The 15,522-nt window shown below is 40.4% G+C and overlaps 2 protein-coding genes across 2 annotated transcripts; both read left to right on the top strand.

Annotated features, from left to right (window-relative positions):
- The first annotated feature begins 236 nt into the window (after window positions 1-236).
- On the top strand, window positions 237-5,774 carry LOC129786957 (uncharacterized). The gene is made up of 3 exons (XM_055822222.1): window positions 237-936; window positions 1,015-1,090; window positions 1,262-5,774. Exon 3 carries the CDS (start codon window positions 1,425-1,427, stop codon window positions 5,772-5,774), a length of 4,350 nt encoding a protein of 1,449 aa, XP_055678197.1. The 5' UTR covers window positions 237-936; window positions 1,015-1,090; window positions 1,262-1,424.
- Window positions 5,775-5,796: 22 nt separating this feature from the next.
- LOC129786955 (uncharacterized) lies at window positions 5,797-6,780 on the top strand. The gene has a single exon (XM_055822221.1). The coding sequence runs from the start codon at window positions 5,797-5,799 to the stop codon at window positions 6,778-6,780; it is 984 nt and encodes a 327-aa protein (XP_055678196.1).
- Window positions 6,781-15,522: the final 8,742 nt, after the last annotated feature.

Below are 15,522 nucleotides of genomic sequence, written 5' to 3'. Positions count from 1 at the left end.
AAGTACCATACTTATATTTTATCTCTATTATTATCTAGATAGCTTACTTAAATATCCCATATACACTTTACTTTATTTATACATTTTATGCTCCTGTTAACATCTACTAATATTATGTATATACAATTTTCACGGCAGACCCTGTATGATACAACGTAACGTACAACATGCAAAAAAGTGAAGGAGAATGAGAAAATTGAAGATTTTCATTTTAAGATTTCTGTCGCCGCTTAGGCTCCAAAGAGGGATCATCGCGATCACAAATGATGCGCGTGCAAGCAAAACCGCAAGAGCGGGAATTATTATCAAATGAAATTTTGGCAATGCACAAGAAAAAGTACTCTTAGAGAGTCAGTCTTTGGCAGTCAGTTATCACAGTCGGTCGAATTTTATCACAGAAAATTATTTGGCTATTATTTGGACTTTGGGGAGAATAAATTATTGGTGACGGGAGATTTAAATAAAATATTATGTACAATTGAGTTAGAATAAATAGTATTTACAAGTGAATAAAACTTAAGCTAAATTATATACAATTTGGAGTTGTGAATTTATGTACAATTACAAGACAAATACAGTGAATTAATTATATACAAAGTGCGATATTTTGGTGGCGAATCATCACAGAAAGATATCACAGAAAGTTGAGTGCATAAAAATATCACAGAAAGTTCATCACAGTGAGAAGGTGCTTTGTAAGCTTATCACAGAATTTGGCGCGAAGCAGATTGCGGGATCCATCACCGAGGGGCCAACAACTCCAGCCGTACCTGTCGAAATTTTTTGCTCCTTAGCAAGCCGGAAGGCTCTAGGACAATTAATTTATAACAAATATAATTCACAGGTACGCACATTCAAACCACATTCACACCACATTCACCCCACGCATGCACCACAGCCACAATTAACACAAATTTATCACAATACAATTCACAGGTACGAAGAACAATCAAAGACGTACACAAGGACAACACAGAACATTAAATAATTAACATTTATCACACATATCTACAGGTGAGCGCCACCATTTTGCTCCTTAGCAAGCCGGAAGGCTCTAGGACAATTAATTTATGACAAATATAATTCACAGGTACGCACATTCACACCACATTCACACCACATTCACCCCACGCATGCACCACAGCCGACAATTAACACAAATTTATCACAATACAATTCACAGGTACGAAGAACAATCAAAGACGTACACAAGGACAACACAGAACATTAAATAATTAACATTTATCACACATATCTACAGGTGAGCGCCACCATTTTGACCCTTCGAGCATTTGATCCATCGATCGTTTGATACATCGAGATCTTCAACTCCTACTGGGCTAGCGACTACCACAATACAGTCCACTTACCTACGCTCTACCAGTTAGTCTATCGCTGTGCCCTTTGCCCTCCCAAGAAGCATCATGCCGGCCAAGACAGCATCCCGCGCAAACTACAAGGGGCAGCTCACTAAGGTGAAACGTGCCATCGAGAAGTACATGATGAACTTCGATGAGCTGAAGCAACCCACCGCAGGAGCTGATCTCACCAAGCTGCTAGAGGAAGTTGATCAAATTGAAGCCAAGTTCTCGGACATCCAAACCCAGATCATTGCAGAGGCTCCTCCAGACTTGAAGGAGAAGGAGATGCAAGACATGGCCACCTTCGTTGAGGATTGCAACATGGTCCATTTTGAGATCACCAAGCTCCATGCTAGACGGAATGAGTTGTGCAATCCGCCAGTGACTGCACTGCCCAACACATCCGATGCACTTCAGCAGGTTATGCAGCTTGTTCAGACTCAATTCAAGGCAGTTATGCAGACTCATCGTGAGGACATGGAGACTGTGCTCAGCAACTCTATGCAGCATAGCATGACGTTTCAACAGCCTATGGGAGCTTCGGGAGTGGCAAAATTGGAGCCCTTGAAGGTTCCCACATTCAGTGGGGTTTATTCGGAGTGGAAATCCTTCCAGGATTTGTTCACTTCCATTGTGCACAACAATACGCATTTGACTGGTGCCCAGAAGATGCATTATTTGAAGCTCGCTCTGCAAGGAGAGGCATCTTTGACCATCGCTCATTTCGGCATTTCGGATGAGAATTACTCAGTGGCATGGAAGATGGTTCAGGATCGCTACGATGACAACCACAAGATCGTCAATTCTCACATTGAGACGTTCTTAAAGCAATCAGCGGTAGCACAGCCGTCAGCAAGTGGTCTTCGGAAGCTATTCACCACATCAGCATCCATTCTTCAGGCCATGGAGGCCCTGAAGGTCACACAGAGGGATCCCTGGTTGATTCACATCATCAGAGAGAAGCTAGATGCCGAGTCACAAGTGTTGTGGTCCAGAGAAATCAATGATGACATCCCCACATGGCAGCAGTTCGAGGCGTTCCTGCACAAACGATGTAAGTCACTTGAATTATGTTCTCCCCCAATACCAAAGTCCAATCAAAATTCAAATCAAAAGCCAAAGCCCAAAAATGAGAAATCTCGAGGTTCTTGCTATACCGCCCAATCTCAATCAAGTCAAAAAGTGTGCCCATTTTGCAAGAAACCCAATCACAAATTGTTCAGATGCCGAGATTTTCTCTCTCAAACTGCCTCGAAAAGACTAGAGATCACCCAATCCCTCAAAATGTGCCAGAATTGCCTATCTGACACACATGCTACAACCGATTGTTCGTACTCATTATGCAAACAGTGCAATCAAAAACACAATACCCTGTTGCATGAAGCATTTGGTTCCCCCTTACCTTCTGGTTCGCAATCCACGGGAGTAGACAGCTCCACAGGAACAGTTTGTTGTGCCAATGTTATGGGAGACAGCTCGCTACACGTTTTATTAGCCACTGCTCAAGTCAAGCTGCTGGATGATGACAACAACGAGCACTCCTGTCGTGTGCTACTTGATGCTGGCTCACAGTTCAATTTCATCACGACCCATTTGGTGCAGAGGCTTCGACTCAAGCTGAATCCCGCGGAGTTCATCATCAAAGGCATAGGGTCAGTGACTCAGATTTCCAAGCACAGGACTGATGTCAGGCTTCGGTTGAACCAAGATGTCTCAGAAATTGGTTGTGCGGTTGTCAAGAAAATCACAGGGAATCTGCCCAATTGTTTCATAGATCGAGAGTCGTTCACAATCCCTGATTCAATCCAATTGGCTGATCCAGACTGGCATCGCAATCAGCCAGTTGACATGCTCATTGGAGGAGAATTCTTCTGGCATTTCCTCAAAGACCAAACCATCACTCTTGGCCCCAATGCTCCACTCTTGAAAGATAGCGTGTTCGGATGGCTGGTCGTAGGACCACATTTCAACAAACCAACTGTGAATTCCAAGTCCATAGGGCAGTGCAATGTGGCTACATCAATGGCTAGTATGGAGGCCACCATGCAGAAGTTCTGGAAGGTTGAGGAAGTACCGAAGCGCCAGGAGAAAATCAGTGAGCAAGATGAGGCTGAGAAGATCTTCCAATCTACCACTACACGTACAGAAGATGGTCGATACATGGTTACCTTGCCATTCACAGAAGAAATCAAAGAATTGGGGAACAATAGAAGTTCGGCTACTCACCAGTTTCTGCAATTGGAGCGACGATTGGACAGGAATAGTGATCTCAAGGCAGAATACACAAAGGTCATCCACGAGTACCTCAGCTTGAACATCATCGAGGAGGTTCCAGCTTGTGAGTTAGACCGGCCATCTTATTATCTACCTCACCATGCGGTAGTCAAATTGCATGCAATCAGCACGAAGCTCCGAATAGTTTTCAATGGGAGTGCAATCTCTCAAACAGGACGTAGTCTCAATCACTGTCTCCGAATAGGTCCCGTGGTTCAGCCTCCTCTCGTTGAGATTCTATGGAGATTCAGAATTCATCAATTCGCTCTCACATGTGATGTGGTCAAGATGTATCTTCAAATACTCATGTGTCCAGAACATCGAGATTACGTACGATTCATGTGGAGAGACCACAAGACAGGCGACATCCGACACTTTCGCTTCCGCACAGTTTGTTTTGGGCTTGCCTCTTCGCCATTCTTAGCGACGCGAACACTCATCCAGCTCGCAGAGGAGGAGGGACATCTGTTTCCGCTCGCAGCCAAGGCAATCCGGGAGTGCTTTTATGTCGACGACTGCCTTGTGTCATTACCAAGCATATCTGATCTCATGTTGTTGAGAGAAGAACTCATTCAGCTCCTAGGCAGAGCACAGTTTCAGTTGGCCAAGTTCAAGTCAAACTGCCCATCGGAAACAGACGACAATGGAGATAGTCAGTCACATGACCTTGCCGATGACACCGTGAAGACTTTGGGATTGATTTGGAATAGCACTTCAGACACTTTCCAATTCAACTTGTCGGATAGCATTCCCACGGAGAATGTCACCAAGAGGCAGATGTTGTCAGCCATCGCAAAGATCTACGATCCTATCGGACTGATAGGGCCTATCATCTCACATGCCAAGCTCATGATGCAGGAGGTATGGCTTCTGAAAGTAGATTGGGATACTCCAGTACCAAGCGACTTACAGCATAAATGGTCAACGTTCATCAAGGACCTACCTTCCATTGAGTCACTACGAATCCCCAGGTGGATTTCCAGCATTGCTTCCCCTACACATGTGGAATTGCATGCATTCGCTGACGCCAGCTCCGTAGCGTATGGAGCCGTCATCTTTTATGTATCCGAGGATGCTAATGGACACAAGTCATCCAGGCTCCTCACCTCAAAATCCAAAGTTGTGCCATTGAAGGACAAGGAGACCGAGGATCCTGCCATCACCATTCCCAAGGCAGAATTATGTGCAGCCAAGATGGCAGCGGAGTTGATGTCGAGTGTCTCTGAAGCGTTGGGTGTTACTCAATGTTTCTATTGGACGGATGCAGCAGTGGTTCTGTACCAAATTCACACACCGTCGGAGAAAAGAGAGATATTCGTCAGAAACAGAGTCCGGGACATTCTGAAGTTGACAAAAGCAGAAGAATGGCGCCATGTCGCATCAGCTGACAACCCCGCAGACCCGCTTTCACGAGGATGTTTGGCTTCCCAGGCTGTCACAAACACTTTATGGTGGTCAGGGCCCGAATGGCTCGTACAGGGTAGTGATCATTGGCCAGCAGCATTCGATCCCAAAACTTTCTCAATGGGGAGGAAGCCTGCCGTTGCGTTGACCTCCACAAATGCAATGTCACCAGCGCACGACACCAATGATTCTCTCCACTCAATCCTTCACATGCGCATCAGCACATTTACTCGTATGCAGCGGGTATTGGCTTGGGTTATCCGGGCTAAAAACATTTTCAAAGTGCGTAAGGGCAGAGTCACTCGAAGCACGCAAGAAAACATGATTACAGGACCACTTACGGTAGATGAATTACAGCAAGCGGAAACTTTTCTCGTCAAACGGGAACAAGAGCAACATTTCGCCGCAATTCTGACAGCTGTGAGGAACGGCAGCCTGGATCATACTTCACACTTCAAATTTATTCGGCGATTGCGTCCATTCATCGACAGTGAAGGCATTTTACGTGTAGGAGGTCGTTTGAGCAATTCTTGTGAATCTTATGATGTGCAGCACCCGATAATCTTGCCCAAAGGTCGGTTGTCACTTGCTTATTGCTCGCCACTTTCACCTTACTATGCTTCACGCCGGACCGCAAGCACTGTTATCGTCTCTCAGGCAGCGATTTTGGCCGATAGATGGCCGAAGGTTGACAAGACATGTTGTTTACCATTGTGTCAGGTGTTTCAAAGTTAAGCCTCGCGTTCAGGAACAACTTATGGGCGATTTGCCTGAGCATAGAGCATCAAAATTAGCTGCATTCACCGCTACAGGCATGGACTTTGCGGGGCCAGTGCTCCTGAAGACGGGAATTCGCAAGGGCACAACCACCAAAGCATACATTCTGGTGTTAGTGTGCATGTCAACAAAGGCGATACACCTTGAATTGGTGAGTTCTTTGACCACAAATGCATTCATCGCCGCGCTCCGTCGATTCACTAGCAGACGTGGAGCACCAAAGTACATTTATTCGGACAATGCCAAGACATTCGTCGGGGCAGACAGAGAATTGAAGGAATTACTCGCTTCAACGGAGTACACCGACGATGTTGGAAATTTCATGTCCGGAAAAGGAATCCAGTGGCGTTTTCAGCCTCCAAGAGCGCCACACCATGGAGGTTTATGGGAGGCGGGAGTCAAGTCCTGCAAGTATCATCTCAAAAGGATCGTGGGAGCGACGCCGTTGAATTTTGAGGAGATGACTACCGTACTGACGCAAATCGAGAGTGTTCTGAACAGTCGGCCGTTAGTTCAGCTGCCCACAAGTTCCGATATGCCCGATCTAACGTATCTCACGCCGGGGCATTTTTTGGGCTTAGAAGGAGCGGCCCAGCTGCCAGATCCCACGCTTGAGCATCTGTCGAGCAACAGAGTGAGCAGATGGCAATTGTGTCAGAAATTGCAGCAGGATTTTTCGAAGAGATGGAAGGAGGAGTACCTGACAACTTTGCAAGTCAGGACGAAATGGAGTAAGGAATGTGTCAATCTACAGGTTGAAGATGTAGTGTTGTTGTACGCCGATCATCTGCCATCTCCAGGTTGGCTGCTGGGAGTAGTCATGGAAATATTCCCAGGAAAGGATAATCGTGTACGGGTGGTCCTGGTGAGGACATCGAAAGGGACATTCAAGAGGCCGATTACAAAGGTTGTCAAATTGCCCATTGAAGATGAGCAATTTCCCGCGGAGGATGTCGCCGCTTAGGCTCCAAAGAGGGATCATCGCGATCACAAATGATGCGCGTGCAAGCAAAACCGCAAGAGCGGAATTATTATCAAATGAAATTTTGGCAATGCACAAGAAAAAGTACTCTTAGAGAGTCAGTCTTTGGCAATCAATTATCACAGTCGGTTGAGTTTATCACAGAAAATTATTTGGCTATTATTTGGACTTTGGGGAGAATAAATTATTGGTGACGGGAGAATTAAATAAGTTTATGTACAATTGAAATAAAATTGAATTTGAATAAAATATTATGTACAATTGAGTTAGAATAAATAGTATTTACAAGTGAATAAAACTTAAAGCTAAATATATACAATTTGGAGTTGTGAATTTATGTACAATTACAAGACAAATACAGTGAATTAATTATTTACAACGTGCGATATTTTGGTGGCGAATCATCACAGAAAGAGCTATCACAGAAAGTATGCACAGAAAGTTGAGTGAGAAATTGTATCACAGATCAAGGTGCTTTTAAGCTTATCACAAATTTGGCGCGAAGTGCAATTGCGGGACACATCACCGAGGGGCCAACAACTCGTCGGGGAAAAAGAAAAGCTGGAAGAAAATATAATTTTCCATGCCGTAAAATTGGCGCGACTACAATCAATGTGCGGGAGCACATTTGGTGGAGCGAGTGCGGATGGCATGGACCGAGGGAGAAAATGAGTTTTTGCGAGAAAATGGCAAAGCCCAGAAGCGGGGTACGGCGAATGCCAGTGGAACAATAAAAATGGTAGCAGCGAGCGGGAAAATAAATCCATTACATCCAGAAATGACACGCATAAAGTACCCATTTCGGCGACCTCTGCCATGTCTTCCAATTACCTGATTAAATCTCCCCCACGCGCAATTTATGCTGTCGTCTCTCGAGCTAATCTGTGCCAATCATATCAGATTTCGCTCCTGCATCGGAAGACATAGCGCGCGCGTCGGGCTGTGGATTCGGAACCACAAATGTGTCGCTCTTGTGTTTTTAATCAGATCCCCAAAAAGAGTCTTCCTGCCCATTTTTGCTTCTTTTTTTCCCGCCTCACTCGCCGCTGTATTCAGATCCAATCAAAACTACCTCACCCCGTTCAATTACCATCGCTCTTGCTCTCTTCCGTGGATTCTTTTTACTGCCATGTGGAGTGAGTGATTATTTTTTAAGCATTCAGCATCTGATTGCCGATGCGTGAGGTCTAGGAAACAATGGCACGTGAATGACATTCATCTTCAGGAAGCTGCATTTAGTAGCGTATTGATGAGGCATGCGCGACTTCACCATCGTAATTTGATCCTTTCCCCTCACAGCATGGCATCTCATCTTATTTCACGCAACTTTTATTTACTTATACTAACATAAATATATAGATAATGTAGAGAATACGTACATATATTGGCGTAGTGATTCGCATTTCATATTGCCTTCAAATTGGTGTAACTTTAATCGCGTTGGGTGGAAAAATATGGATGAAAGGGGGTGGAAAAGGTTTGATATCGCATAGCAATGTGAATGGAATATTGCATCCAGGGTTGTCGGCTTAAAAAAATATCACAGGCACATAAATTTTGGGCACAGTTATAAAAATTCACTATTTATTGCCCACCGATAGCGTGAGAATTTATTAGTTTTAAGCACTTTCAAAAATTAGTTTATTTCGTTGCGGCAACGAGGACTTATTCCGTTTGGGGTATACGGCTTAGTTTGGTTTGTCACAAGATTTATGTTGCGAGTAGGGCATGTTTAGCAACGAAGGAATTTCTATAGGATTATCGTGTAGAAGATGCTCAAAAAATTTGAATTTTACTTTGTCTAATTTTCTTAGTTTGCAAAATTAATTGTTTGAATTATTCTTTGCAAAACCTTCCAAGTATTTACCTTAAAAGTGTCATTTTTTGTCCTAAAAATTACTTTTTTTTCCAAAAATCATCAACTGAAAGACTATCATAATTATTTTGCCTATAAAATTGATTACATTCTGTCTGTAATTTTAATTGCAAATTTAAAGAAAAACTCTTAAAAAATTAAACATAATTTTAATATTATTTTGTGGAGGGTTTTTAAAGTAAGACGTCGGTTATATTTCTTTTATATTTTTTAATTTAAATTTAATTTTAAGGCAGAAACTCTAATATTTATTTTATGAATTATATGCAAATTAACACAGCTCTTCCCATTTTCCCCTATTTAATTTTCGGATCAAAAATTGCAGAAGAATAAGCCTTTTTGTGCGAACAATATTTATATGCATTTGCAGCTACATATACATAATTTTGTGTACACACCATGTATGTAATATAACGAGAGGTGAGAAAGAAAAGTTTTGCTACAGTATCGAACATCTTTGATTGAAGGCGTGTTATTTTGCGGTGTAAACTCCTCTTCATTTTTGTAAAGTCGCTGAAAACAGACCATAAAGCATTCTGTTAATCGACTCCAATGAACTCGAAAAGTTCACCGTGGATGCTCTTCGATAATTCCAATTTTAGAGTGAACAAACTGTATTAACTTTATGATCACATTTCTCATCTGCAGGAGCGCGCATTATCGTGCCGAGAGCACCAGATTCTTCCTTCAATATTTTTGCATGAAGCTCCTCGCGAGAAATACATGTGTACACATGTACAGTATATTCAATCATTCGCGTTCCTTTAAGAAAGCTCCTCCATCCTTTTTTTTCCTTCTCTTGCGCAATGATGGTGAATTATAGGGACCTAATCTACGTGGAGGATCTCCCCGTGTGGCTCACAAAAGCACACCCCTTTGGATGATGGAGAATAAGCTGAACAACACACAAAATAGAGAAGGTGGTAATTATCACCTGATATGAAGGTGTAACATTTAGAAGATTCGCAGCATACACACTTTTTGGGTTGTTGTGCTCATATTTTGTATGCAATCTTGTGAATTTGCTGCCTCTGTGCGGAATTTTTGCACAAAGTCAATGTTTTCAATGCCGCACAGCACATATAACTGCAGGGACAGTGTTTTTTATTAGGTTGAAGAAATCCCTACTTGGGTGTCTCCTTCGCGCTCCCTTGGCATGGTACCTACATAAGTAGAAGACCGCATATATGTATGAAGATGAGCTCTTTTGGAAAATATGGAGTTCGAATTTTGATGATGTACTTAGCGAGTGGCAGCACAAACTGGATATTCGCCACACGGAGCAACCACAAGGAGGAGTTAACTGGGAATATTTCGATCGGTATCAGGGCGAAAAGTATATGTTATAAATTTTAATGATAGCCATTAAAGTGGAGAAAGAGACGATATGGTTCAGATCCATTGCCCAGCTTCGCGCTCTGGCTATATGTGAGTATGATTTGCACAAAAGCCAAGTAGGATGAGCGGGATGGAGTGATCTCCTCAATATGATTCGCATATGCCCCGTGTTGAGAAATGAGCGCAGAATTCACTTGCATCGACGAGTGGGATAATTGCAATCAGCAATTGCAGCATATATAGACTTATATTTTATTTTACATTTTGCCATTTTTGTGCATTTATTGTGCAGATTTTTAGTAGATTTCTTCCATGATTTTCTCCAAAAAAAAGGTATTGGAATAGAAATTTGATTATTCCGTATTCAAATATGGAATTCTTGTTATACATACAGGCTTTCTTTGATATCTACATATTTGAGAGATAGAAATCATTTCAAAGGGGTCTTTTCTGGCTCTCTTTTTTTAATTTAATTTTTTTAATTAAAAAATTTTAAATTAAAAAATGATTTAAGGTTTGGGATTTATGAAAAATGAAATCATTAAACCTTACAAACGATTGTTGTATTCAATTTTAGAAGCTTTTGGCGTTTTTCCTGCAATTCTAACGTTTGACTTTTCATAAGTTTGACATTTGCAACATTAAACGTTTAAAAAATTTAACATTTCTAATATTTGTTGGAGAATATTTGAAATTTTTTAACGCATATGACGTATTTGAAAATAAAAATTTTGAAGTCTATTGACTTTCGATATTTTTTCAAACATTTTTTTTTATTTCCATTTTTTATTAGATTTTTTTAATTTGAAATTCTCTATTGATTTTGTGCAATTAGAACCTAAGAAAAAATAACTTTATTAAAAGAAGTGGATTATTTTTTATTTTAAATTCATTTTCATTTGAATTTTACATGAATAAAATTTAAAAAATAAATTCTATTTTTTTTTCACTGTAAATGTTTTTCTTTTCGAGACCAAAGCTTTCGATCTCATCATGATCCTTCTTCAGTTAAGCTTTTAAAATAATTTTATTCATCTTTCTGATTCCTAAAATATATTTAGAGGGCTACATTGTAAAACTACCTAACTTTGTATAGGCTCCGATCCGAACCGACTTAGCCGTTTTTACAATGCCCGAACCGACTTAGCCCTCGATTAGCTGTGATTTTTTTTATCTTTTCATGGTTTTTCAGAAGTTTTCTTTCTTTGCTTTTTAGTAAAATATTCTTTTGACTCAGGAAATACATCTAATTTTTTTTAATTTTAAATAAATTTTCTTTATTATTTCATCCTAATTGATTTCTTCATTCACTAAGCGAATAATTTCCTACACTAGCTAAGAGACTTTGCGAACAGACCACGCGTGTTACCCTTGAAGTTGAAGGGATTTTCATGTGAGACACAATCTTTGGTGGATCTCACCATGAGTGGGTGTAATTCAGGTGACAAAAAAGTCGACCACCAGAATAGGTAAAAAGAGATTCATTTGCGTCGAGGGACTTTCCTGGAATTGAGGAGCTCTCATGGCATAAGAAGAAGAACCAAATGAGAGTGGGGAGGGCGGTCAGGAGGTGATCACGAGCACCCATCGAGCCGCATCTTCTGTAGCGTCGTCTTTAGAGGTACTCCTTGGACCCGAATCGTGTGTAATGTGTTTTGTTTTAAAGATATTTCGATTGATCACGCCCCCAGCCCCAAGTCAATCGTTAGCCAATAATATATTGCTGAAGAACACATTTCGCTCAATTTCATTTTCATACTACATATGTACATATATGTATGCAGTGCAGAGCAGGAGAGCAGACCACTTTGCACTTTAGCCTCTCATTCGCACCCATTTGCACTCGCTGAACCGTGCGCAGCATCATAATGAAAAATAATAATCATAATCACAGCGAATATAATATTAATACGATAAAAAAGGGGGGTTGTTCGCATGATTTTTTCGCCTTGTTATTATTAATCCAATATTGTTGTGGCGAGCATAAGGAGAGCATGCGAGGAGCTCCACATGCGCGCGAGAAAAAAAGAACGAAACAGCCCAAGAGCCCCCAATGCATATTGTCTTGTTGTGGGCTGAGAGAGCCCATCCATATTATGTGTTGTTGTGCATAGTATGTTGTGTGGTGCAGCATATTGAGCATCATGGCATGGCAGTGTGAGAAGATTGTGAGAAAATCATAGCATTAACTGGGCGCGATAACCTCCTCGCAATCGCCACAGACTCTCCAGCGCGAGATCCATCCTGCACTCTGCCAGCGCGTCCAATTCGCGCTCAGAGCTCCCAGAGGCCTTTGATTAAGTGCTTTCGTGTCTGACCACAAATGCACATATTGTCGGTGGAGGTATATGTAAATAGTAATGAAAGAGAAATACAGATGAGAAATTGCAACAACTGGCTGTGAAGTCTCACACTCACCTGCCGCCGCCCAATGGTGTGTGGGGGCGGGCGGACTCCTCAAATGCGAGCGCGTCGCTAAACACAATGCCTCGCACATTGCAATATTGTGTGATTTAGTGCTCAAACAAATTTTGCTGATGGCACCGATTGCAATGGATTGAACCACGAACGCGGAGCTCATAGGTACCCCTCAGATAGGTATTGGCAGTTTGCTATTTCTCTGATTTCTGCGGTTACCATCATGCTTTGCTTTACATATTTAAATTCTATTATTTTTATTTTAATTATCAATTTATTCAATTTATTAATTTTTACACTGAAGATCCGAAGTAAAGCCTTGAAGAAAGAGAAATTATATTTTTTCTAAAAAAGACGGTTTCCTTCGCGAAACAATTTAAAGCACTTCAACACACCTTCATCTGTACAGAATTAATTAATTTCAAAAGTTTGTACGTTATACGAATCACAGGAATTACATAATTATTACTTTTGCTCAATTACAATAGCTGTTCCCCATTGAGAAGAGCATTGAGAGGCTAATTAAAGAACTCCTTGGCTAGATATGGAGCGACAAATATACTTGGGAGGATCTCCATTCGCGAGTCTATTTCTGGCGGAAAACTCCCTCCCTTTTCATTGCCCAATTTACACCGACGACGTAATTAAATGATCGCGACCACCCAACGACACATTTTCGCACAACTAATTGAGCGATGATTAAAATGATCTGCCGCACTTTTCTTGGGAATTAATCAAATGCAGCTTCTATGGGTAATTTAGCCGTGGAATCTGGCCATAAATGTGTTATTTATAACAAATTATATGTAACCTAATAAATACTCCTATTTCGTAATTTTTAATTAATATTTTAGGTATTTTTGGAGGAAGTTTAGGGTTTTCAAAGATCTTAAAAAAGAAAGATTAGTTAATTTGATAAGTTGCTTAAAAGCGCCTTTAATTGGCTCAAAGTCTTCAAATCAAAAATTGAAAAAAATCATACTGCGGAGCACGACTGGATAAGCTAGATCTCTGTACTCTAGGTAATAAGTGTTGTAAGTTATGGGAGTAAAAAGAGCATTAAATGGTCTTTAAAATGGTACCAAATTTAAGAATATTGCTTTTTATTTTATACCATTTTTATCTCATTCTGCGCGGACTTTTGAAGATCGGAATTGGGCCTCGTTCCCCTAATCTATTTTATTCATTTTGTACCTAATTAACACTCGGAGGACCGGGCAATTTTCACTTACGCGGAGAATGAAATTGGACAGAATGACCAACGGTTTTTTTTCAAACATTTCAAGGAAATATGGAAGATTGCATTTGCAAAATAACTATGCGTGCATATTTTATTCAATTAATGGGGGGATTTATTGCGCTTCGCGCAAATTTTGGATAAAAAAAATATTATAATGGAAGATTGAAATCGATAGACAATCTAAAATATTGGTTTTTATGGGTGCGCTGAAACCACTTATTAATCTCAAAAGAAAACAATTTATGGAGGCTACCTGAAGGGTTTTTTTAGATTAATCCTTGTATTTGCTTATTTTAAGTATTGAATTTTCCGGAGTTTTTATGTAAAAAAAAGAGTAAACAACACTTTGACAATTGTGCAAAAGAGTATTTCGACGTGCCCGAAGATTATGAACCATATTCCTATCTTTTAACACAGGAGTATGGTTCATAATCTTCGGGCGCGTCGATTTTTTTCGAAAAAAAACCGTTGGTCACGGTGACCATTTTCATCCTCCGCGTATATTTTCGACTTTGACCTTAATTATCTTTTAAAAAGCAAAATATTTTCCGGATTTTCTTTAGCCTAACTTAAAGTAATTGAAATTCCCTACACATAGACGTGGTATTTATCACGATAGGTTCAATACATTTTAATCTATGACGATTTAAAAACTCGAAATGGACACGGTGTCCACATAAATCCTCTAAGTGTTAATGCTTAAAAGATTTTTATAAAAACATTTGGCTTGCTTTTCCTGAGAGTCAAACATAATTTTAAGCATTTTAAGGCTCTTAAACTTTAAATTTTTAAAGACTCCTTAACTCTTTTATAATTTGTTTTTAGGGTGAGTTTATTTTTTTTTTTTTTAAATTGATGAACAAATTTTTAACGCTTTTCAGCACAATTTTCAATTTTCTCTTTAAAATTTACACAAAAAATTAAAAATACATATTATTAATTACTGCAAACATTTATTTTTTTTATTTTTTTTATAATAAAGAAAGGATTTCGTTTTTACTCAGCTATGCAATTTCTACGCCGTTGGTCCGATTGCGATAAAATTTGGTACGGAGACTACTGATACCAGGCCGTTTCAGATGGCCGTACTCATTTTCGCCCCAGGGTCCCCCTTCGTAGCGCCCCCATACAATTTTCATGTTTTTCGTGTTTTTCTGACTATTTTTTGAATTTGGCGCCCTTTTTGGTACATTTTGTTGAAGAGAAAATGAAATGGGTGCATTTCACCGCTATCCGTCTCACTTACACATTCATTTTTTCGCAATTTTCTCGCGTTTTCCACCGAATTTTCCGGGGAAATTGTGTATTTTGAGATCAGGAAAATCTTTTTGAATTTTTCCCATCAAAAATTCCAAAAGTCACGAAAATCCATTTCCGGGAAAAAAAGTGCGTGTAAAATCCCCAACCGTCAAAATTTCCATAGGCCCCAAATTCCGCAAGGAGGAGCTTCCCAGGGGTCCCGGAACACCCGTAAGTACCCCAGGAGGTCTAAAATTGTGTTTTGTGCCCAAAAATTTACAAGAAAAGCAAGGAAAGTCGTATTTTTGGAAAAACCAAAAAAAAAGTTCGTTGAAGTTCAAATTTTGTTATTTGGGCCAGAAGTTATATGGCGCTATTAGTTGGTGTTTCATGCTGTTTCATCCGCGTTTCGCGTAAATAACGATCAGTTTAAATCCGTGCACCCCGGAAATTATCGCGGAAGAAAATAGGAATTTTCCACGGAAAATTTTCCATTTTTCAGTGAACGAGATGGAAAAATTTTAAAATATTTATTTTTCCGGGAAAATCTCATTTTTGCGACTTGGGCCTATGCGGAAAATGCTCCGGGAGGCCCCGGGGAGCTCCAGTAAAA

Source organism: Lutzomyia longipalpis, chromosome 1, assembly GCF_024334085.1.
Source record: "Lutzomyia longipalpis isolate SR_M1_2022 chromosome 1, ASM2433408v1".
Taxonomy (NCBI): Eukaryota; Metazoa; Arthropoda; class Insecta; order Diptera; family Psychodidae; genus Lutzomyia; species Lutzomyia longipalpis.
The sequence above is the reverse complement of the archived record's forward strand: the minus strand, read 5'-3'. Positions and strand labels throughout refer to the sequence as shown.